The following is a 25,123-nucleotide window of genomic DNA, read 5'->3' as shown; positions in this document are numbered from 1 at the left end:
CATTATTTTATTTGCCTTTGTAGCAGCTGCCTGACACTGGCCACTGAATATGAGTTTGTCATCCACCCATACACCCAGGTCTTTTTCATTGACGGTTTTGCCCAGAGTTTTAGAATTAAGCACATAGTTATACATCTTATTACTTCTACCCAAGTGCATGACCTTACATTTATCCCCATTAAAGCTCATTTGCCATTTATCAGCCCAAGCTTCTAGTTTACATAAATCATCCTGTAATATAAAATTGTCCTCCCCTGTATTGATTACCCTGCAGAGTTTAGTGTCATCTGCAAATATTGAAATTCTACTCTGAATGCCCCCTACAAGGTCATTAATAAATATGTTAAAAAGAAGAGGGCCCAATACTGACCCCTGTGGTACCCCACTGCTAACCGTGACCCAGTCCGAGTGTGCTCCATTAATAACCACCCTTTGTTTCCTATCCCTGAGCCAGCTCTCAACCCACTTACACATATTTTCCCCTATCCCCATTACTCTCATTTTATGTAACAACCTTTTGTGTGGCACCGTATCAAAAGCTTTGGAAAAGTCCATATATACTACGTCCACTGGGTTCCCTTGGTCCAGTCCGGAACTTACCTCTTCATAGAAGCTGATCAGATTAGTCTGACATGAACGGTCCCTAGTAAACCCGTGCTGATACTGGGTCATGAGGTTATTCCTCTTCAGATACTCCAGCATAGCATCCCTTAGAATGCCCTCCAGGATTTTACCCACAGTAGAGGTTAAGCTAACTGGCCTATAATTTCCGAGTTCAGTTTTGTCCCCTTTTTTGAATATTGGCCCCACATTTGCTATACGCCAGTCCTGTGGTACAGACCCTGTTATTATGGAGTCTTTAAAGATTAATAATAATGGTCTATCAATGACTGTACTTAATTCCTGCAGTACTCGGGGGTGTATCCCATCCGGGCCCGGAGATTTGTCAATTTTAGTGATTTTTAGACGCCGCCGTACTTCCTGCTGGGTTAAGCAGGTGACACTTAATGGGGAATTTTTGTTATCACTGATCATATTGTCGCCATGGGATTTTCTTGTGTAAATACTGATGAAAAAAAGTCATTTAGCAGATTGGCTTTTTCCTCATCCTCATCCACCATTTCACCCAGACTATTTTTAAGGGGGCCAACACTGTCATTTTTTAGTTTCTTACTATTTATGTAGTTAAAGAATATTTTGGGATTATTTTTCCTCTCTCTGGCAATGAGTCTCTGTCTCAATCTTTGCTGCCTTGATTTGCTTTTTACAGAATTTATTTAATTTTTTGTATTTATTTAATGCCTCATCACTACCTACTTCCTTTAATTCTCTAAATGCTTTGTTTTTGTCCCTTATTGCGCCCCTTACAGCTCTATTTAGCCATATTGGTTTCCTCCTATTTCTAGTATGTTTATTCCCATACGGTATATACTGTGCACAGGTCCTATCCAGGACGCTAATAAACGTCTCCCATTTTCTTTGTGTATTTTTGTGTCTCAGGATATCGTCCCAGTTAATTGCACCAAGATCCTCTCTCATCCGTTGGAAATTTGCCCTCCTGAAGTTTAGTGTCCTTGTCACCCCCCTACTACCCATCTTATTAAAGGAGACATGAAAACTTATTATTTTGTGATCACTATTCCCCAAGTGACCCCCAACCCTTATATTTGCTATGCGGTCTGGCCTGTTGGTTAATATTAGGTCTAGCAGTGCCCCCCTCCTTGTTGGGTCCTGAACCAGTTGTGAAAGGTAATTGTCCCTCATAGTTGTCAGACCCCGATTACCTTTGCTGGAACTGCAGGTTTCTGCTCCCCAATCTATTTCAGGGTAGTTGAAGTCCCCCATAATAATGACTTCTCCTTGAGTCGCAGCTTCATCTATTTGCTTTACGAGGATATTCTCCATTGCTTCCATTAGTTTTGGAGATTTATAACAAACCCCTATCAGTAATTTATTATTTTTTCCCCCTCCCCTTATCTCCACCCACAGGGACTCTACATTTTCATTAAATTCACCTATATTATCACGCAGGATAATAGTTCGCTAGGAGTAGTAATTCTTCCAATAGATGTAAGAGAAAAAACAAAGGTGTGTCAGCATGCTGCAGTGGCAATGCCTGATCAATGGCAGCCCACCTATGCATAGTGACCCCTTCTCTGACATGCTTTTCTCAGAAGCCTCGTGTCTCGCTCTGCTTCATTCTTCTACAATACTGGGCACTAGTGCTTTCACTCTGCGAATATTACACCAGTCACTTCCCTCTCTGGCATCTCTTACATATGTTGGGACCCATGTTGAGGTATGTGTTATGCTACTCGAAACTCAATGTGGAAAAGAGGTAATGAATTAAAAACTGCCACTGACCCTGCCGGTTCCTGAATAGACTAGGGATCCTGACCCACAGTCCATAATGGTTCCTGTGTCAGCTGAGATAGCCCCAACCACAGATTAGAAGATGGCCGCTCGGACCTATGTTGCCTAAAAGGCAGTCAAGCACTTCACATTCCTCCTAAAAAACTGGAGGGCAGGGCAGAGTGTGAATCGTCTACAACAGGGGAAAGTGTGCCGGAAAAGGGCAAGATTCCAGAGTGAGTAAGGTAAACAACAAAATACAAAATAAAATATAAAGTAGGAACTGTTAGATTATGTGTTACTTCCTAAAAAGGAACAGGAGGTATGTGCAGAGTAAAGAACAGAAACAGCAATGAGATAAACCTTAACTGGAATTTCACTGACTGGCTGCAGGCTACAGCAGAATGGCGGAACATCCGCAAGAAACTATTACCCGGGGTGGGACAGAATATAAAGCTGCACCTGAAAGGTGATAGGCAGACAGATAAAAACACCTGAGTTATGCTAAACAGACTGCAGCAAGAAGAGCAGACACTAAGCGAATGGAGAAAAAGGTGTGTCTGCTGTGGCTTGGCAGACAGAGAAGCCGACCACAAAACACAGGCTCAAGGGCTCGAACCAAGAGCATGACAGCACGTGGGAGAGTAGGTGGCCATAAGTATAAACAGGTTTCCTGTGACCATTGATAGGGAAATCAGGGACCACCTTAACATATTCCTTAAATTATATATATTTCTAATTGTAACAAGACATGTTCAGACATCAGTCTAGTTTTCCTACGTCATTCTGACCTTTGATTAGAGCTGCTGACATTACTATGCCTAAAAGTTAGGTTAACTGCATTAGGGTGAGGCTAATTACATTGATTTTGGGACCTTACAATGTTAAACACCTGTTCACAGTTCACTTCTGAAGGAAAATCACCTAATCAGTTAATGATGATCTCATTTGTAATAAACAGCTGATGTGTGCATACGCCCATTCAAGAGAGAATATAAGGGCCATGTGATTGAATCCATTTTATGGCATTGGAAACAGATCACTCTGTCTCTGTACCATCACTGCTCCAGCATCCTCATATCTGACAACCATCCAATATCTCTGATGGTCTGACTTGAAGACCAACCTAACACCATTGTGCATTTTTTCATTTTATGTGTTTCTATTTAGATGTTACAAGAATGATGACGTTTCTGCTTACCTTCTACACAGTTTCGAAAACTTCTCTGTGAGGTCGAAGTATAAGGGTCAGTGTCGATTTGTGGTAAGCTCAGGCAGTAGTCTACATCCTGCTTGGTTGGAATGCTTAATCCTGGTGTGGCACCGGGTTTCCGTGTGAACTTTGGACGCTCACATTCGCAGTTGGACATTAAACAATAAGTCCCACTGAGATAATATTCTACACAGATGGACTGAAAAAGAGAAAATGCGTCATAAATGGAATGGTAAAAATGGACCCATATGTAAACTCTAACACTGAGGATCGAAGCATGGCTTCCTCATGAATTGTAGGAAAAAGAGCTCACTCTCTAAGACACTCCTCATGATCTCCGTAGAGTTGGGAGCCCCCTGCTGTGAACAGATAATTAAAGTGGGTTATCTGGTTAACATCACACATGCCATGTTTCCTATCTTTAGAAAGCTAAAATCATGATAGGAAATATGGCCCATGTGTTGAAAACGGATGTGTATATACTGTACGTTCACCATGAAAGAGCTCAATAACCAGCGGCTACCTTGTGACTACGGTACATACACTTGTGTTCACAATAATAGCCGTGTGTTCAGAAACATGAGTTATCACACAATCTTTACACTGGTCTTTATCTCCAGCATTGGGAACATTGCACGCTGTTTTCTAATTCACAACATGAAGAGAAATGTAGATAATTTATAATTACTTTACAGAAAATAATAGAAAATGAAAACTGCGCTGCTCTAAAAAAAATCTAGTGTCTACATATGTCTTTACAAACTCACTATATATAATTTTTTTGTGGATTTATCATTCCTGTGAATCAATAACCTGATATTTAGTTGTTACCCACAGTTTTTTAAAACAGCATCACATCTATGTTGGATACAAAAGGAACAATTCTACTTTCATCAGTCCACAAAATGTTTCTCCATTTCTCTTTAGGCCAGTTGATGTGTTCTTTGACACATTATATCTGCAGCGCCCCAGAGTCCTGGTCGTTGCAGTAATGTCGCTCTTCCACCAGGGGGAGTGATGTTACGTCTGATGGTACTAAAAGAGTTCACCTGACCAGGTATCACAGTCACACACTACACTTCACACTCCAGTCCACCAGGGGGAGCAAAGGTTCTATTTACTAGGCCACTCCTCACACACGGGTAAAACTGGTGGGTTGGATAGGAAGTCAGGCAGAAAGCTACTGGGTTTGACCCAGGGAAGACCTGTCAGGCAGACAGGGGGAGAAGGAGGAACATCTGAGCTGCAGACAGAGGTCCCTGTCAGGGGTGGGATCCTGACAGAGACAGAGCGAGAGATAGAACGTTACGGAGCTGCGCCTGCACCTCATTGCGGCAGCATCTTAAGAAAGGACACGAAGCGAAGTATATTGTGGAGAAGTGAGCAACGAGATCACAGCACAAGGAGATAACATCGGGAGGAGGGTCTGCCCCAAGATCGGCGGCCTCCTTCTGAGGCGCGTAGCCGGTGGCCGGAACACCGAGGGAGTAATAGGCTCTACGCATTACTACAAACTACGGCAGGACAGTTAATTCCAACTTGGCTGCCCAACCTTTACACCTATGAAGACAACGGAGGCAAATTGTGGGAGAGGTGACGTGAGACTGTGATCATCCTAGAGGCGATCATTGGTAACGTGAGACTGTCTGTGATCATCCTGGAGCCGATCATTGGTAACGTGAGACTGTGATCATCCTGGAGCCGATCATTGGTAACATGAGACTCTGACCATCCTGGAGCCGATCATTGGTAACGTGAGACTGTCTGTGATCATCCTGGAGCCGATCATTGGTAACGTGAGACTGTGATCATCCTGGAGCCGATCATTGGTAACGTGAGACTGTGATCATCCTAGAGCCGATCATTGGTAATGTGAGACTGTCTGTGATCATCCTGGAGCCGATCATTGGTAACGTGAGACTGTCTGTGATCATCCTGGAGCCGATCATTGGTAACGTGAGACTGTGATCATCCTGGAGCAGATCATTGGTAACGTGAGACTTTGATCATCCTGGAGCCAATCACTGGTAACGTGAGACTGTGATCATCCTGGAGCCGATCATTGGTAACGTGAGACTGTGATCATCCTGGAGCCGATCACTGGTAACATGAGACTGTGATCATCCTGGAGCCGATCACTGGTAACGTGAGACTGTCTGTGATCATCGTGGAGCCAATCACTGGTAACGTGAGACTGTCTGTGATCATCCTGGAGCCGATCACTGGTAACGTGAGACTGTGATCATCGTGGAGCCAATCACTGGTAACGTGAGACTGTGATCATCGTGGAGCCAATCACTGGTAACGTGAGACTGTGATCATCGTGGAGCCAATCACTGGTAACTAGGGTTGAGCGAAACGGGTCGGCCATTTTCAGAAGTCGCCGACTTTTGGCAAAGTCGGGTTTCATGAAACCCGACCCGACCCCTGTGTGGGGTCGGCCATGAGGTCGGCGATCTTCTGAATCTGGTATCGGAATTCCGATACCGAGTTCCGATATGTTTGCGATATCGGAACTCGGTATCGGAATCCACATTTAAGTGTAAAATAAAGAATTAAAATAAAAAATATTGATATACTCACCTCTCCGACACAGCCTGGACATCGCCGCTGGTAACCGGCATCTTCCGTTCCTAAGAATGGCGCTTGAAAGACCTTTCGATGACGTCACGGCTTGTGATTGGTCGCGGCGGCCCACGTGACCACTGAGCGACCAATCACAACAAGCCGTGATGTAATTCTCAGGTCCTAAATTCCTCATTCTAGGAATTTAGGCCATGAGAATTACGTCACAGCTTGTGATTGGTCGCTGAGCGGTCACGTGGGCCGCCGCGACCAATCACAAGCCGTGACGTCATCGAAAGGTCCTTCACGCGCTGATTCTTAAGAAGGAAGGCTGCCGGAAAGAAGCAGGGTGCGTCCGAGGGTGAGTATATGCCTAATAGGAATATACTCACCCTCCGCTTCTTTCCAGCAGCCTTCCTTCTTAAGAATGAGCGCGTGAAGGACCTTTCGATGACGTCACGGCTTGTGATTGGTCGCGGCGGCCCACGTGACCGCTCAGAGAAGCGTTCTGGATCTTTAATCTAGGTACAAGGTTTGCAGGTGGTTTGAACAAACGAAATGAACTAATGTTTCATTATTAGCAATGTCCCTTTCTCCTTATTTATTCTCCTTATTTATTTTCTTTATGTCTTCATATTTATTTTTATTCATTGTGTATTGTTTATTATCCATTGTATATATATATTTTTTTGCACATTATTGTTTTGATTTATTTGGTATATTTGCCTATGTATCACATGACATTTTTCTAGCATCTGATTGGTGTTATATTGTATATATACCGGATATGTCATTTAGCAGATCAGCTGTGATAAAGACCGCTTGGTCGAAACGCGTCGCTCGCCTTACTATGTGTATGATGCCGTCCCAGGAGTTGTCTCCTCATTTTAACATGTTGGATTAAACTTTTATATTTTGCTTGGAAGCTGGATCATCTTTTCGTTTTTTGGATTCTCTTCACGTCACGTCAGGACGGAGATCCGTGCTTCCTGCATTTCCTGAGTACATGTGGGGGTTGCCTGGTTGCTAGGGAATCCCCACATGTAATCAAACTGTCTAACAGTCGCAAATCATTCAGCTGCTGCGAGGAAAACTAAATCTCGGAACACTAACAAATACTCGGAGGACACCCGAGCGTGCTCTGGAAAACCCAAGCAACGAGTATATTCACTCATCACTAGTCGTCTTCAGTTTTCTTCCTCGTCTCTCTGGTGTGGATTTCCATTATAAAGCATTGGAGATCATTTTAGCTGAGCAGCCGATCATTGTCTGCACTTCTTTATAAGTTTTATCTTCTCCAATCAATTATTTTCTCAATGTACGCTGTTCTTCTGAGCAATGCCTGGAAAGCCCCATATTTCTCAGGGTTTCAAGGAGAAATGCATGTAGAACATTTCCTGGCTTCAACCTTCTATAAGGGCCACCTGAGTCACGCCTGTCTCTTCACAGGATAACTGACCTCACTAATATTATTGTGATCACCCCCCTGTCAATTAATGATTCTAATACACAGACTGAGAAACCTGCAGGTCATGAATGCGGAGTCTGGTGGTTTTCTTATCTACTGCACCAATTGGTAAATTGTGTGACACGTGGTGATAGAATTTACACCAAAAACACTGATTAATCTGCTTAGTCATAATGGACGGATAGTAATTTGAACAATACTATAGGAATTATTACTATTATTATTCATTAATATAGCGCCATTTATTCCATAAATAAATGTGAAAAAAGGGTATGCATAAAAAACAAGTACAGTAATCTTAAAAAATACACGTCATGACTGTTACAGGAATACAGAGGACCCCGCACGTGAGGGCTAACAATCTACAAAAGAAAGGTGAGAATACAAAAGTTGAGGGCAGAGCTATTCGTGCAGCGGTTTGGTGGATTGGTGGTTACTGCAGGTTGTAGGCTTGTCAGAAAAGGTAGGTCGCAGTTATGGATGTATGGTATATACAGGCCGTGTGACTACAGAGAGGAGCTGTGGATATATAGTATATACAGAGCGTGTGACTACAGAGAGGAGCTGTGGATATATAGTATATACAGAGCATGTGACTACAGAGAGGAGCTGTGGATATATAGTATATACAGAGCGTGTGACTACAGAGAGGAACTGTGGATATATAGTATATACAGAGCGTGTGGCTACAGAGAGGAGCTGTGGATATATAGTATATACAGAGCATGTGACTACAGAGATGATCTGTGGATATATAGTATATATAGAGCGTGTGACTACACAGAGGAGCTGTGGATATATAGTATATACAGAGCCTGTGACTACAGAGAGGAGCTGTGGATATATAGTATATACAGCATGTGACTACAGAGAGGAGCTGTGGATATATAGTATATACAGAGCGTGTGACTACAGAGAGGAGCTGTGGATATATAGTATATACAGAGCGTGTGGCTACAGAGAGGAGCTGTGGATATATAGTATATACAGAGCATGTGACTACAGAGATGATCTGTGGATATATAGTATATATAGAGCGTGTGACTACACAGAGGAGCTGTGGATATATAGTATATACAGAGCCTGTGACTACAGAGAGGAGCTGTGGATATATAGTATATACAGAGCGTGTGACTACAGAGAGGAGCTGTGGATATATTGTATATACAGTGTGACTACAGAGAGGAGCTGTGGATATATAGTATATACAGCATGTAACTACAGAGAGGAGCTGTGGATATATAGTATATACAGAGCGTGTGGCTACAGAGAGGAGCTGTGGATATATAGTATATACAGAGCGTGTGGCTACAGAGAGGAGCTGTGGATATATAATATATACAGAGCATGTGACTACAGAAAGGAGCTGTGGATATATAGTATATACAGCATGTAACTACAGAGAGGAGCTGTGGATATATAGTATATACAGAGCGTGTGACTACAGAGAGGAGCTGTGGATATATAGTATAAACAGAGCGTGTGACTACAGAGAGGAGCTGTGGATATATAGTATATACAGAGCATGTGACTACAGAGAGGAGCTGTGGATATATAGTATATACAGCATGTAACTACAGAGAGGAGCTGTGGATATATAGTATATACAGAGCGTGTGACTACAGAGGAGCTGTGGATATATAGTATATACAGAGCGTGTGACTACAGAGAGGAGCTGTGGATATATAGTATATACAGAGCGTGTGACTACAGAGAGGAGCTGTGGATATATAGTATATACAGAGCGTGTGACTACAGAGAGGAGCTGTGGATATATAGTATATACAGAGCGCGTGACTACAGAGAGGAGCTGTGGATATATAGTATATACAGAGCATGTGACTACAGAGAGGAGCTGTGGATATATAGTATATACAGCATGTAACTAGAGAGGAGCTGTGGATATATAGTATATACAGAGCGTGACTACAGAGAGGAGCTGTGGATATATAGTATATACAGAGCGTGTGACTACAGAGAGGAGCTGTGGATATATAGTATATACTGAGCATGTGACTACAGAGAGGAGCTGTGGATATATAGTATATACAGAGCGTGTGACTACAGAGAGGAGCTGTGGATATATAGTATATACAGAGCATGTGACTACAGAGAGGAGCTGTGGATATATAGTATATACAGCATGTAACTACAGAGAGGAGCTGTGGATATATAGTATATACAGAGCGTGTGACTACAGAGGAGCTGTGGATATATAGTATATACAGAGCGTGTGACTACAGAGAGGAGCTGTGGATATATAGTATATACAGAGCGTGTGACTACAGAGAGGAGCTGTGGATATATAGTATATACAGAGCGTGTGACTACAGAGAGGAGCTGTGGATATATAGTAAATACAGAGCATGTGACTACAGAGAGGAGCTGTGGATATATAGTATATACAGCATGTAACTACAGAGAGGAGCTGTGGATATATAGTACATACAGAGCGTGTGACTACAGAGAGGAGCTGTGGATATATAGTATATACAGACTGTGTGACTACAGAGAGGAGCTGTGGATATATAGTATATACAGGCCGTGTGACTACACAGAGGAGCTGTGGATATATAGTATATACAGAGCATGACTACAGAGAGGAGCTGTGGATATATAGTATATACAGAGCGTTTGGCTACAGAGAGGAGCTGTGGATATATTATATACAGAGAGTGTGACTACAGAGAGGAGCTGTGGATATATAGTATATACAGACTGTGTGACTACAGAGAGGAGTTGTGGATATATAGTATATACAGGCCGTGTGACTACAGAGAAGAGCTGTGGATATATAGTATATACAGACTGTGTGACTACAGAGAGGAGCTGTGGATATATAGTATATACTGAGCGTGTGACTACAGAGAGGAGCTGTGGATATATAGTATATACAGGCCGTGTGACTACAGAGAGGAGCTGTGGATATATAGTATATACAGAGCGTGTGACTACAGAGAGGAGCTGTGGATATATAGTATATACAGAGCGTGTGACTACAGAGAGGAGCTGTGGATATATAGTATATACAGAGCATGTGACTACAGATAGGAGCTGTGGATATATAGTATATACAGGCTGTGTGACTACAGAGAGGAGCTGTGGATATATAGTATATACAGAGTGTGACTACAGAGAGGAGCTGTGGATATATAGTATATACTGAGCGTGTGACTACAGAGAGGAGCTGTGGATATATAGTATATACTGAGCGTGTGACTACAGAGAGGAGCTGTGGATATAAAGTATATACATAGCATGTGACTTCAGAGAGGAGCTATGTATATATAGTATATACAGTGTGACTACAGAGAGGAGCTGTGGATATATAGTATATACAGAGTGTGACTACAGAGAGGAGCTGTGTATATATGGTATATACAGAGTGTGTGACTACAGAGAAGAGCTGTGGATATATAGTATATACAGAGTGTGACTACAGAGAGGAGCTGTGGATATATAGTATATACAGAGCGTGTGACTACAGAGAGGAGCTGTGGATATACAGTATATACAGAGCGTGTGACTACAGAGAGGAGCTGTGGATATATAGTATATACAGAGCATGTGACTGCAGAGAGGAGCTGTGGATATACAGTATATACAGAGCATGTGACTACAGAGAGGAGCTGTGGATATATAGTATATACAGAGTGTGACTACAGAGAGGATCTGTGGATATATAGTATATACAGAGTGTGACTACAGAGAGGAGATGTGGATATATAGTATATACTGAGCGTGTGACTACAGAGAGGAGCTGTGGATATATAGTATATACAGAGTGTGACTACAGAGAGAAGCTGTGGATATATAGTATATACTGAGCGTGTGACTGCAGAGAGGAGCTGTGGATATATAGTATATACAGAGTGTGACTACAGAGAGAAGCTGTGGATATATAGTATATACAGAGCATGTGACTACAGAGGGGAGCTGTGGATATATAGCATATATAGAGCGTGTGACTACAGAGAGGAGCTGTGGATATACAGTATATACAGAGCGTGTGACTACAGAGAGGAGCTGTGGATATATAGTATATACAGAGTGTGTGACTACAGAGAGGAGCTGTGGATATATAGTATATACTGAGCGTGTGACTACAGAGAGGAGCTGTGGATATAAAGTATATACAGAGCATGTGACTTCAGAGAGGAGCTATGTATATATAGTATATACAGTGTGACTACAGAGAGGAGCTGTGGATATATAGTATATACAGAGTGTGACTACAGAGAGGAGCTGTGTATATATGGTATATACAGAGTGTGTGACTACAGAGGAGAGCTGTGGATATATAGTATATACAGAGTGTGACTACAGAGAGGAGCTGTGGATATATAGTATATACAGACTGTGTGACTACAGAAAGAAGATGTGGATGTATAGTATATACAGAGTGTGACTACAGAGAGGAGCTGTGGATATATAGTATATACAGAGCATGTGACTACAGAGAAGAGCTGTGGATATATAGTATATACAGTGTGTGACTACAGAGAGGAGCTGTGGACATATAGTATATACAGTGTGACTACAGAGAGGAGCTGTGGATATATAGTATATACAGAGTGTGACTACAGAGAGGAGCTGTGGATATATAGTATATACAGAGAGTGTGACTACAGAGAGGAGCTGTGGATATATAGTATATACAGTGTGTGTGGCTACAGAGAGGATCTGTGGATATATTATATACAGAGCGTGTGACTACAGAGAGGAGCTGTGTATATATAGTATTTACAGAGCGTGTGACTACAGAGAGGAGCTGTGGATATATAGTATATACAGAGTGTGACTACAGAGAGGAGCTGTGGATATATAGTATATACAGAGTGTGACTACAGAGAGGAGCTGTGGATATATAGTATATTGTCATGTTCCCAATGGCAGGGAATTAAACACATAACACGGGCAAAAACAGGACGAGCTCTAGGGTGATGGAACCTGAGCTGACCGCGATCCTGAACCTCAACACTCAACTAACAGCAGCCGGGGAACATTCCTGGGGGGACTCTAGACGTCTCGCGCCAGCCGGAGATCTAGCTACCCCTATCAGAAGAATCACAGACCTCACTTGCCTCCAGAGAAATATTCCCACAGAAATAGCAGCCCCCCACATATAACGACGGTGAAATGAGAGGAAGGCACAAACGCAGTTATGAAAACAGATTCAGCAAAATGAGGCCCGCTTAAGCTAGATAGCAGAGGATACAAAAGGTGAACTGCGCGGTCAGCTTAAAACCCTTCAAAATACCATCCTGAAATTACTTGAACTCATGTGCCAACTCATGGTACATGAGTGGTAATTTCAGCCCATTAGAGCAACCAGCAGCAGAGAATTACATATCTGCAAGCTGGACTAAAAACATGAAAGCAAACATGAAACAGGGAAATCCAGACTTAGCTTGTCTTGAAGGTCTAGGAGCAGGTAGCAAAGGTAACAGAGACACACTGATACATTGATAGCCGGCAAGGGAATGACAGGAAAGCCAGATTAAATAGGAAACACCCAGCCTCTGATGGACAGGTGGAAACCAGAGACCGCAACCCACCAAAGTCACCCAGTACCAGCTGTAACCACCAGAGGGAGCCCAAAAACAGAATCCACAACAGTATATACAGTGTAACTACAGAGAGGAGCTGTGGATATATAGTATATACAGTGTAACTACAGAGAGGAGCTGTGGATATATTATATACAGAGAGTGTGACTACAGAGAGGAGCTGTGGATATATAGTATATACAGAGTGTGACTACAGAGAGGAGCTGTGGATATATAGTATATACAGAGCGTGTGACTACAGAGAGGAGCTGTGGATATATAGTATATACAGAGCGTGTGACTACAGAGAGGAGCTGTGGATATATTATATACAGAGAGTGTGACTACAGAGAGGAGCTGTGGATATATAGTATATACAGAGTGTGACTACAGAGAGGAGCTGTGGATATATTATATACAGAGAGTGTGACTACAGAGAGGAGCTGTGGATATATAGTATATACAGTGTAACTACAGAGAGGAGCTGTGGATATATAGTATATACAGTGTAACTACAGAGAGGAGCTGTGGATATATTATATACAGAGAGTGTGACTACAGAGAGGAGCTGTGGATATATAGTATATACAGAGCGTGTGACTACAGAGAGGAGCTGTGGATATATAGTATATACAGAGCGTGTGACTACAGAGAGGAGCTGTGTATATATGGTATATACAGTGTAACTACAGAGAGGAGCTGTGGATATATTATATACAGAGAGTGTGACTACAGAGAGGAGCTGTGGATATATAGTATATACAGAGTGTGACTACAGAGAGGAGCTGTGGATATATAGTATATACAGAGTGTGTGACTACAGAGAGGAGCTGTGGATATATAGTATATACAGTGTAACTACAGAGAGGAGCTGTGGATATATTATATACAGAGAGTGTGACTACAGAGAGGAGCTGTGGATATATAGTATATACAGAGTGTGACTACAGAGAGGAGCTGTGGATATATAGTATATACAGAGCGTGTGACTACAGAGAGGAGCTGTGGATATATAGTATATACAGAGCGTGTGACTACAGAGAGGAGCTGTGGATATATAGTATATACAGAGCGTGTGACTACAGAGAGGAGCTGTAGATATATAGTATATACAGAGCGTGTGACTACAGAGAGGAGCTGTGGATATATAGTATATACAGACTGTGTGACTACAAAGAGGAGCTGTGGATATATAGTATATACAGACTGTGTGACTACAGAGAGGAGCTGTGGATATACACTACAGTATATACAGAGCATGTGACTACAGAGAGGAGCTGTGGATATATAGTATATACAGAGCATGTGACTACAGAGAGGAGCTGTGGATATATAGTATATACAGAGCATGTGACTACAGAGTTATCACTGTGTTATCTATGGTGTTACATAGGACTGCAGCTGACATATACAAAATTATCTGTACTCAGAGAGCTATCACTGATATTAGTGGTGTTACATAGGACTGCAGGTGATATCTACTACATTATCTGTACTCAGAGTTATCACTGTGTTATCTGTGGTGTTACATAGGACTGCAGGTGACATCTACTATATTATCTGTATTCAGAGAGTTATTACTGTGTTATCTGTGGTGTTACATAGGACTGCAGGTGACATCTACTACATTATCTGTACTCAGAGAGTTATTACTGTGTTATCTGTGGTGTTACATAGGACTGCAGGTGACATCTACAACATTATCTGTACTCAGAGAGTTATCACTGTGTTATCTGTGGTGTTACATAGGACTGCAGGTGACATTCGGGGTGGAACCCTTGGCCATGCATTGCGCAGTGAATGTGGTGGTAACGTGGTGTCCGCTGTCATCTTTCCATGGTTTTAGGTTTAATTGTTCAGAATAAAGCTGTAGAGTTGGTTGTCATCTCTGGACAAGGTGCCATGATATTCTGCGCTGGGGGACACTTGGTATTGGACCATTCAGGTGGCCCCAGTCAGTGATGGTGAGATCCCATGGGGCACATTCGGCCCGCCAGCTGACGGCACACTCATTATTAGTCCTGTGATCACAGCAGCCTCTGCACTGATTCATACTGTGTGTATACTGTATATGTAATAACAGAGGAGATGAGGAGGGAGATCCAATGATATCTGTGATATAAGTAATGTGGGTGTATGTGTGTACTATCAGAGGGAGGTGAGGAAGTCCTGTGATCACAGCAGCCTCTGCACTGATTCATACTGTGTGTATACTGTATCTGTAATAACAGAGGAGATGAGGAGAGAGATCCAATGATATCTGTGATATAAGTAATGTGGGTGTATGTGTATACTATCAGGGGGAGGTGAGGAAGTCCTGTGATCACAGCAGCCTCTGCACTGATTCATACTGTGTGTATACTGTATATGTAATAACAGAGGAGATGAGGAGGGAGATCCAATGATATCTGTGATATAAGTAATGTGGGTGTATGTGTACTATCAGGGGGAGGTGAGGAAGTCCTGTGATCACAGCAGTCTCCGCACTGATTCATACTGTGTGTATACTGTATCTGTAATAACAGAGGAGGTGGGGAGGGAGATCCAATGATATCTGTGATATAAGTAATGCTGGGTGTATGTGTGTACTATCAGGGGAGATGGGGAAGTCCTGTGATCACAGCAGCCTCTGTACTGATTCATACTGTGTGTATACTGTATATGTAATAACAGAGGAGGTGAGGAGGGAGATCCAATGATATCTGTGATATAAGTAATGTGGGTGTATGTGTGTAATATCAGAGGGAGGTGAGGAAGTCCTGTGATCACAGCAGTCTCCGAACTGATTCATACTGTGTGTATACTGTATATGTAATAACAGAGGAGGTGAGGAGGGAGATCCAATGATATCTATGATATAAGTAATGTGGGTGTATGTGTACTATCAGGGGAGGTGAGGAAGTCCTGTGATCACAGCAGCCTCTGCACTGATTCATACTGTGTGTATACTGTATTTGTAATAACAGAGGAGATGAGGAGGGAGATCCAATGATACCTGTGATATAAGTAATGCTGGGTGTATGTGTATACTATCAGGGGAGGTGAGGAAGTCCTGTGATCACAGCAGCCTCTGCACTGATTCATACTGTGTGTATACTGTATATGTAATAACAGAGAAGGTGAGGAGGGAGATTCAATGATATCTGTGATATAAGTAATGCTGTGTGTATGTGTGTACTATCAGGGGAGGTGAGGAAGTCCTGTGATCACAGCAGCCTCTGCACTGATTCATACTGTGTGTATACTGTATTTGTAATAACAGAGGAGGTGAGGAGGGAGATCCAATGATATCTATGATATAAGTAATGTGGGTATGTGTGTGCTATCAGGGGAGGTGAGGAAGTCCTGTGATCACAGCAGCTTCCGCACTGATTCATACTGTGTGTATACTGTATTTGTAATAACAGAGGAGGTGAGGAGGGAGATCCAATGATATCTGTGATATAAGTAATGCTGGGTGTATGTGTATACTATCAGGGGAGGTGAGGAAGTCCTGTGATCACAGCAGCCTCTGCACTGATTCATACTGTGTGTATACTGTATATGTAATAACAGAGGAGGTGAGGAGGGAGATTCAATGATATCTGTGATATAAGTAATGCTGTGTGTATGTGTGTACTATCAGGGGAGGTGAGGAAGTCCTGTGATCACAGCAGCCTCCGCACTGATTCATACTGTGTGTATACTGTATTTGTAATAACAGAGGAGGTGAGGAGGGAGATCCAATTATATCTGTGATATAAGTAATGCTGGGTGTATGTGCGTACTATCAGGGGGAGGTGAGGAAGTCCTGTGATCACAGCAGTCTCTGCACTGATTCATACTGTGTGTATACTGTATCTGTAATAACAGAGGAGGTGGGGAGGGAGATCCAATGATATCTGTGATATAAGTAATGTGGGTGTATGTGTACTATCAGGGGAGGTGAGGAATTCCTGTGATCACAGCAGTCTCCGCACTGATTCATACTGTGTGTATACTGTATATGTAATAACAGGAGGTGAGGAGGGAGATCCAATGATATCTGTGATATAAGTAATGCTGGGTGTATGTGTATACTATCAGGGGAGGTGAGGAAGTCCTGTGATCACAGCAGCCTCCGCACTGATTCATACTGTGTGTATACTGTATTTGTAATAACAGAGGAGGTGAGGAGGGAGATCCAATGATACCTGTGATATAAGTAATGCTGGGTGTATGTGTATACTATCAGGGGAGGTGAGGAAGTCCTGTGATCACAGCAGCCTCTGCACCGATTCATACTGTGTGTATACTGTATTTGTAATAACAGTGGAGGTGGGGAGGGAGATTCAATGATATCTGTGATATAAGTAATGCTGTGTGTATGTGTGTACTATCAGAGGGAGGTGAGGAAGTCCTGTGATCACAGCAGCCTCTGCACTGATTCATACTGTGTGTATACTGTATATGTAATAGCAGAGGAGGTGAGGAGGGAGATCCAATGATATCTGTGATATAAGTAATGTGGGTGTATGTGTGTACTATCAGGGGAGATGGGGAAGTCCTGTGATCACAGCAGCCTCTGCACTGATTCATACTGTGTGTATACTGTATATGTAATAACAGGAGGTGAGGAGGGAGATCCAATGATATCTGTGATATAAGTAATGCTGGGTGTATGTGTATACTATCAGGAGAGGTGAGGAAGTCCTGTGATCACAGCAGCCTCTGCACTGATTCATACTGTGTGTATACTGTATATGTAATAACAGGAGGCGAGGAGGGAGATCCAATGATATCTGTGATATAAGTAATGCTGGGTGTATGTGTATACTATCAGGAGAGGTGAGGAAGTCCTGTGATCACAGCAGCCTCTGCACTGATTCATACAGTGTGTGTACTGTATATGTAATAACAGGAGGTGAGGAGGGAGATCCAATGATACCTGTGATATAAGTAATGCTGGGTGTATATGTATACTATCAGGGGAGGTGAGGAAGTCCTGTGATCACAGCAGCCTCCGCACTGATTCACACTGTGTGTATACTGTATTTGTAATAACAGAGGAGGTGAGGAGGGAGATCCAATGATACCTGTGATATAAGTAATGCTGGGTGTATGTGTATACTATCAGGGGAGGTGAGGAAGTCCTGTGATCACAGCAGCCTCTGCACCGATTCATACTGTGTGTATACTGTATTTGTAATAACAGAGGAGGTGGGGAGGGAGATTCAATGATATCTGTGATATAAGTAATGCTGTGTGTATGTGTGTACTATCAGAGGGAGGTGAGGAAGTCCTGTGATCACAGCAGCCTCTGCACTGATTCATACTGTGTGTATACTGTATATGTAATAGCAGAGGAGGTGAGGAGGGAGATCCAATGATATCTGTGATATAAGTAATGTGGGTGTATGTGTGTACTATCAGGGGAGATGGGGAAGTCCTGTGATCACAGCAGCCTCTGCACTGATTCATACTGTGTGTATACTGTATATGTAATAACAGGAGGTGAGGAGGGAGATCCAATGATATCTGTGATATAAGTAATGCTGGGTGTATGTGTATACTATCAGGAGAGGTGAGGAAGTCCTGTGATCACAGCAGCCTCTGCACTGATTCATACTGTGTGTATACTGTATATGTAATAACAGGAGGCGAGGAGGGAGATCCAATGATATCTGTGATATAAGTAATGCTGGGTGTATGTGTATACTATCAGGAGAGGTGAGGAAGTCCTGTGATCACAGCAGCCTCTGCACTGATTCATACTGTGTGTATACTGTATATGTAATAACAGGAGGTGAGGAGGGAGATCCAATGATACCTGTGATATAAGTAATGCTGGGTGTATATGTATACTATCAGGGGAGGTGAGGAAGTCCTGTGATCACAGCAGCCTCCGCACTGATTCATACTGTGTGTATACTGTATTTGTAATAACAGAGGAGGTGAGGAGGGAGATCCAATGATACCTGTGATATAAGTAATGCTGTGGGTATGTGTGTGCTATCAGGGGAGGTGAGGAAGTCCTGTGATCACAGCAGCCTCTGCACTGATTCATACTGTGTGTATACTGTATTTGTAATAACAGAGGAGGTGAGGAGGGAGATCCAATGATATCTGTGATATAAGTAATGCCGGGTGTATGTGTATACTAACAGGAGAGGTGAGGAAGTCCTGTGATCACAGCAGCCTCCGCACTGATTCATACTGTGTGTATACTGTATTTGTAATAACAGAGGAGGTGAGGAGGGAGATCCAATTATATCTGTGATATAAGTAATGCTGGGTGTATGTGTATACTATCAGGGGGAGGTGAGGAAGTCCTGTGATCATAGCAGCCTCTGCACTGATTTATACTGTGTGTATACTGTATTTGTAATAACAGAGGAGGTGGGGAGGGAGATCCAATGATACCTGTGATATAAGTAATGTGGGTGTATGTGTGTACTATCAGGGGGAGGTGGGGAAGTCCTGTGATCACAGCAGCCTCTGCACTGATTTATACTATGTGTATACTGTATATGTAATAACAGAGGAGGTGGGGAGGGAGATCCAATGATATCCAATGATACCTCCTTTCTCCTCCCTCTTCCTCTCTTACCTGGCTTCATTTCATGGACTCTTCAAATGGTATAAGTTGCATGGTACTGGTCAGATATGGCCTTGGTCAGATGTGACATCATTTGAAGTGACATATTTAAAGTGTCATCAGAAATATTGCAGAAATAGTCCAGAAATCGGCCAGACGGTAAGACTAATCACTATCTTCTAAATTTACTTGCCTTTCTTTTCCTCCCCTGCTTTTTAACCATGCTTACATTTTCCCCACGGTATTTGCTCCACTAATCCTCACTTTCATTCACCCACCTGTTTCCCTTTCTCCGCTTATTCTCACTGCTGGTGACACATCCCCCAATCCGGCCCCCCGCCTCATACATTACTGCCCCTTACCCTATCCTTCTCACACTATGAGAAACCACCGCAACCGCTCACACTTAAAACCTGTGCCACTGACCCCCACCACCCTGCTTCCCCTCTTTGGGGCACTTTGGAATGCCCGCTCTGTCTGCAACAAGCTCCACATGGTCCATGATCTCTTCACTTCTCGCAACCTTTTCTTCCTGGCCCTCACTGAGACCTGGCTGACGCCCCCTGACACGGCCTCGCCTGCAGCACTGAGTTACGGTGGCCTCCAATTTACCCACACTCCTCGCTCTGGCAACAGACATGGTGGAGGAGTGGGTATCCTTCTTTCTAAAAACTGCTCCTTCAACCCTATCCAACCCCCACCCTCCCTTATCCTCCCTTCTTTCGAGGTTCACTCTGTCCGTATTTACGCTCCCACCAGCCTCCAAATGGCTGTCATATACCGACCACCGGGCTCAGCCACTGCCTTCATCGACCAATTCTCCACCTGGCTCCTTCACTTTCTCTCTGCCGACATCCCCACCATCATCATGGGCGACTTTAATATCCCTACTGACACCCACCAGCCAGCAGCCTCCAAACTACTGGCCCTTACTTCATCCTTTGGACTCACCCAGTGGTCCTCCACAGCCACCCATACAGACGGACATACACTAGACCTCATCTTCACCCGCCTCTGTTCCTTATCTAACCTCACAACCTCTCCCTTCCCCCTATCTGACCACCATCTACTCACCTTCTCATCCTTGTCCTCCTCACCTGCCCCCCATGTCCAGCCATTACCACATCCTCGCAGAAACCTCGCACATATAGACACTCACAGACTCTCAGACTCTCTCCTACCCCTGTCCTCCATATCTTCACTGCACGACACGGACAGCGCCACCGCTTTCTATAACTCGACCCTCACATCAGCCATAGACTCAGTCGCCCCTCTCATGCATGGCACAGTGCGACAAACCAATAGGCAACCTTGGCATAACAATGTCACAAAAAAACTTCGACAAGCATCCAGGGTTGCGGAGCGGCGATGGAAGAAAACACGCCTGCCAGACGACTTCACTGCCTTCAAACAAGCTACATTTGACTTCAAATCAGCCCTCACCTCTGCTAAACAGACCTATTTCACTAACCTTGTATCTTCACTATCCTACAACCCAAAACAACTGTTCTGCACATTTAACTCTCTCCTCCGCCCACCACTGCCACCTCCAACTCTCTTCATCTCTTCCGAGGACTTTGCCACCTACTTCAAAAACAAGATCGACCAAACAAGGCAAACCTTTACTTGTCCACCACCCCAACCACTCCATATACCAGACCTCTGCCCTTTCCTAATAACCTCCCTCTCCAACATCACTGACGGAGAGCTTACTCGCCTCTTTTCCAAATCACACCTCACCACCTGTGCACTTGACCCCATGCCTTCCCACCTGCTACCCAACCTCACTAACACGCTTATTCCAGCCCTAACCCATCTCTTCAACCTATCGCTCTCCTCTGGTACCTTCCCTTCTGCCTTCAAACATGCCACCATCACACCTATCCTCAAAAAAACTAACCTTGACCCAACTGCTATGCCCAGCTATCGCCCCATATCTCTGCTCCCGTTTGCTTCAAAACTCCTTGAGCAGCATATCCATGGTCAACTTTCCTCCCACCTCTCATCTAACTCTCTCCTTGACAACCTCCAATCTGGCTTCCGCCCCCACCACTCCACCGAAACTGCCCTGACAAAAATTAATAATGACCTAGTCACAGCCAAAGCTAACAGACAGTTCTCCATCCTCCTCCTTCTTGACCTGTCCTCTGCTTTCGACACAGTCGATCACTGCCTACTGCTACAGATTCTTTCTTCCCTTGGCATCAAAGACCTCGCCCTGTCCTGGATTGCCTCATACCTATCCAACCGCACATTTAGCGTTTCTCACTCCCACACTACCTCCTCATCCCGCCCTCTCTCTGTTGGAGTCCCTCAAGGCTCTGTCCTAGGACCCCTACTTTTTTCCATCTATACCCTTGGCCTAGGACAACTCATAAAGTCCCATGGCTTCCAGTACCACCTGTATGCAGACGACACTCAGATCTATCTCTCTGGCCCAGATGTCACCTCCCTGCTGTCCAGAATCCCGAAGTGTCTAACAGCCATATCCTCCTTCTTCACCTCTCGCTTCCTAAAACTCAATGTAGACAAAACCGAACTCATCATCTTTCCCCCACCTCACGTATCCCACCTACCCAATCTATCTATTATGGTAAACGGCATCACGCTCTCTCCCGCTCCTGAAATCCGCTGCCTCGGGGTAACTCTTGACTCTGCCCTGTCCTTCAAACTTCACGTCCAAGCTCTTGCCACCTCCTGTCGCCTCCAACTCAAAAATATTGCCAGAATCCGTCCCTTCCTCAGCCCACAATCTACCAAAACTCTTGTACATGCTCTCATCATCTCCCGCCTCGATTACTGCAACACCCTCCTCTGTGGCCTCCCCGCTAACTCTCTTGCACCACTCCAGTCTGTCCTCAACTCTGCTGCCCGCCTAATCCACCTCTCTCCTCGCTACTCCCCTGCTTCTCCCCTCTGCAAATCCCTCCACTGGCTCCCAATCCCCCAACGAATCCAGTTCAAACTACTAACACTGATCTACAAAGCCATCCACAACCTATCCCCTCCCTATATCTCTGAACTAATCTCCCAATATCTTCCTTCACGTAATCTTCGTTCATCTCAAGACCTCCTACTCTCCTCTGCACTTATTCGTTCCTCACACAATCGCCTCCAAGATTTCTCCCGAATATCCCCCATCCTCTGGAATTCCATGCCTCAACACGTCCGATTATCCACCACCCTCGGATCCTTCAGACGGAACCTGAAAACCCATCTCTTCAGGAAAGCCTAGAGCCTACAATAACCGAGCCGCCGTCTCACAACCGCCAGAGCCGCCAGAGCCCACCCCTACCTTCTGTATCTTCCCCACTATCCCATAGAATGTAAGTCCGCAAGGACAGGGTCCTCTCCCCTCTGTACAAGTGTGTCACTGTAAACCTGTTTACTGTAAATGATAGCTATAACCCTGTATGTAACCCCTTTCTCATGTACAGCACCATGGAATTAATGGTGCTATATAAATAAATAATAATAATAATAATATCTGTGATATAAGTAATGCTGGGTGTATGTGTATACTATCAGGGGAGGTGAGGAAGTCCTGTGATCACAACAGTCTGTGCACTGAATCATACTGTGTATACTGTATATGTAATAACAGAGGAGGTGAGGAGGGAGATCCAATGATACCTGTGATATAAGTAATGTGGGTGTATGTGTGTACTATCAGGGGAGGGGAGGAAGTCCTGTGATCACAGCAGCCTCTGCACTGATTCATACTGTGTGTATACTGTATCTGTAATAACAGAGGAGGTGGGGAGGGAGATCCAATGATATCTGTGATATAAGTAATGCCGGGTGTATGTGTGTACTATCAGAGGGAGGTGAGGAAGTCCTGTGATCACAGCAGCCTCCGCACTGATTCATACTGTGTGTATACTGTATTTGTAATAACAGAGGAGGTGAGGAGGGAGATCCAATGATATCTGTGATATAAGTAATGTGGGTGTATGTGTGTACTATCAGGGGGAGGTGAGGAAGTCCTGTGATCACAGCAGCCTCCGCACTGATTCATACTGTGTGTATACTGTACCTGTAATAACAGAGGAGGTGAGGAGGGAGATCCAATGATATCTGTGATATAAGTAATGTGGGTGTATGTGTAATCAGGGGGAGGTGAGGAAGTCCTGTGATCACAGCAGCCTCTGCACTGATTCATACTGTGTGTATACTGTATATGTAATAACAGAGGAGGTGAGGAGGGAGATCCAATGATATCTGTGATATAAGTAATGTGGGTGTATGTGTGTACTATCAGGGGGAGGTGAGGAAGTCCTGTGATCACAGCAGCCTCTGCACTGATTCATACTGTGTGTATACTGTATATGTAATAACAGAGGAGGTGGGGAGGGAGATCCAATGATATCTGTGATATAAGTAATGCCGGGTGTATGTGTGTACTATCAGAGGGAGGTGAGGAAGTCCTGTGATCACAGCAGCCTCCGCACTGATTCATACTGTGTGTATACTGTATTTGTAATAACAGAGGAGGTGAGGAGGGAGATCCAATGATATCTGTGATATAAGTAATGTGGGTGTATGTGTGTACTATCAGGGGGAGGTGAGGAAGTCCTGTGATCACAGCAGCCTCCGCACTGATTCATACTGTGTGTATACTGTACCTGTAATAACAGAGGAGGTGAGGAGGGAGATCCAATGATATCTGTGATATAAGTAATGTGGGTGTATGTGTAATCAGGGGGAGGTGAGGAAGTCCTGTGATCACAGCAGCCTCTGCACTGATTCATACTGTGTGTATACTGTATATGTAATAACAGAGGAGGTGGGGAGGGAGATCCAATGATATCTGTGATATAAGTAATGCTGGGTGTATGTTAGTTGTGAGGCTGTGGCCTCTGATACAGCTAGGGGGCACTGTTTGTTCTCCCCAGAATGTGCATGCAGACAGATGAAGTCCATAGGTGTGCATGAGAGTCACGGATTTCCGGTCCGGGTTTACCATGTGGCTGAAGCCACAGGTTTGTGTGTGTTTAAAAACCCTGCAGTAAGGGGGTATGGGTGTGTCAGGAGTCTGGCCAGGTGTGCGAGGTGCACGTCAGTGTCAGTCTGGTGTGTGCTGGTCTGCAGAGTGTATGGAGGCCAGCAGAGCCAGCACCCAGGGCAGCTGAATAGCCTGGCACCCGCAGCATTCACAGAGATGCAAGTCGTCCATGGTACTGGTCTTGGATGTGGACAGTCTTGTGCCCGGAGGTGGATGTCCTGTTCCCGAAAGAGGACTAGCATGTGCAACGATTGCAAACAGGTGGATATGGTGCCCGGCTGCTATCCGGAGGATATCCTGAACTGTGTTCGACTGTGTGAGTAAAGAGTCTGTAAAGAGACTGTGATACAGCGATGCAGGACACCCACGAGAACTAGTCAGAGGAGGGCTGGCGTGTGTAGTGTCTGCAACACAT

The 25,123-nt window shown here is 44.1% G+C and overlaps 1 protein-coding gene across 1 annotated transcript in view; it reads right to left on the bottom strand.

Annotated features, from left to right (window-relative positions):
• Positions 1–25,123, bottom strand: part of LOC143817527 (tyrosinase-like) — a 197,109-nt gene that overhangs the window by 107,884 nt on the left and 64,102 nt on the right. The window contains exon 3 of the mRNA XM_077299008.1: positions 3,554–3,764. Within this exon, the coding sequence (XP_077155123.1) occupies positions 3,554–3,764 (211 nt within the window). The remainder of the gene's footprint in view (positions 1–3,553; positions 3,765–25,123) is intronic.

Source organism: Ranitomeya variabilis, chromosome 3, assembly GCF_051348905.1.
Source record: "Ranitomeya variabilis isolate aRanVar5 chromosome 3, aRanVar5.hap1, whole genome shotgun sequence".
Classification (NCBI taxonomy): Eukaryota; Metazoa; Chordata; class Amphibia; order Anura; family Dendrobatidae; genus Ranitomeya; species Ranitomeya variabilis.
Note: the sequence above shows the minus strand (reverse complement) of the source record. Positions and strands in the feature narration are given on the sequence as shown.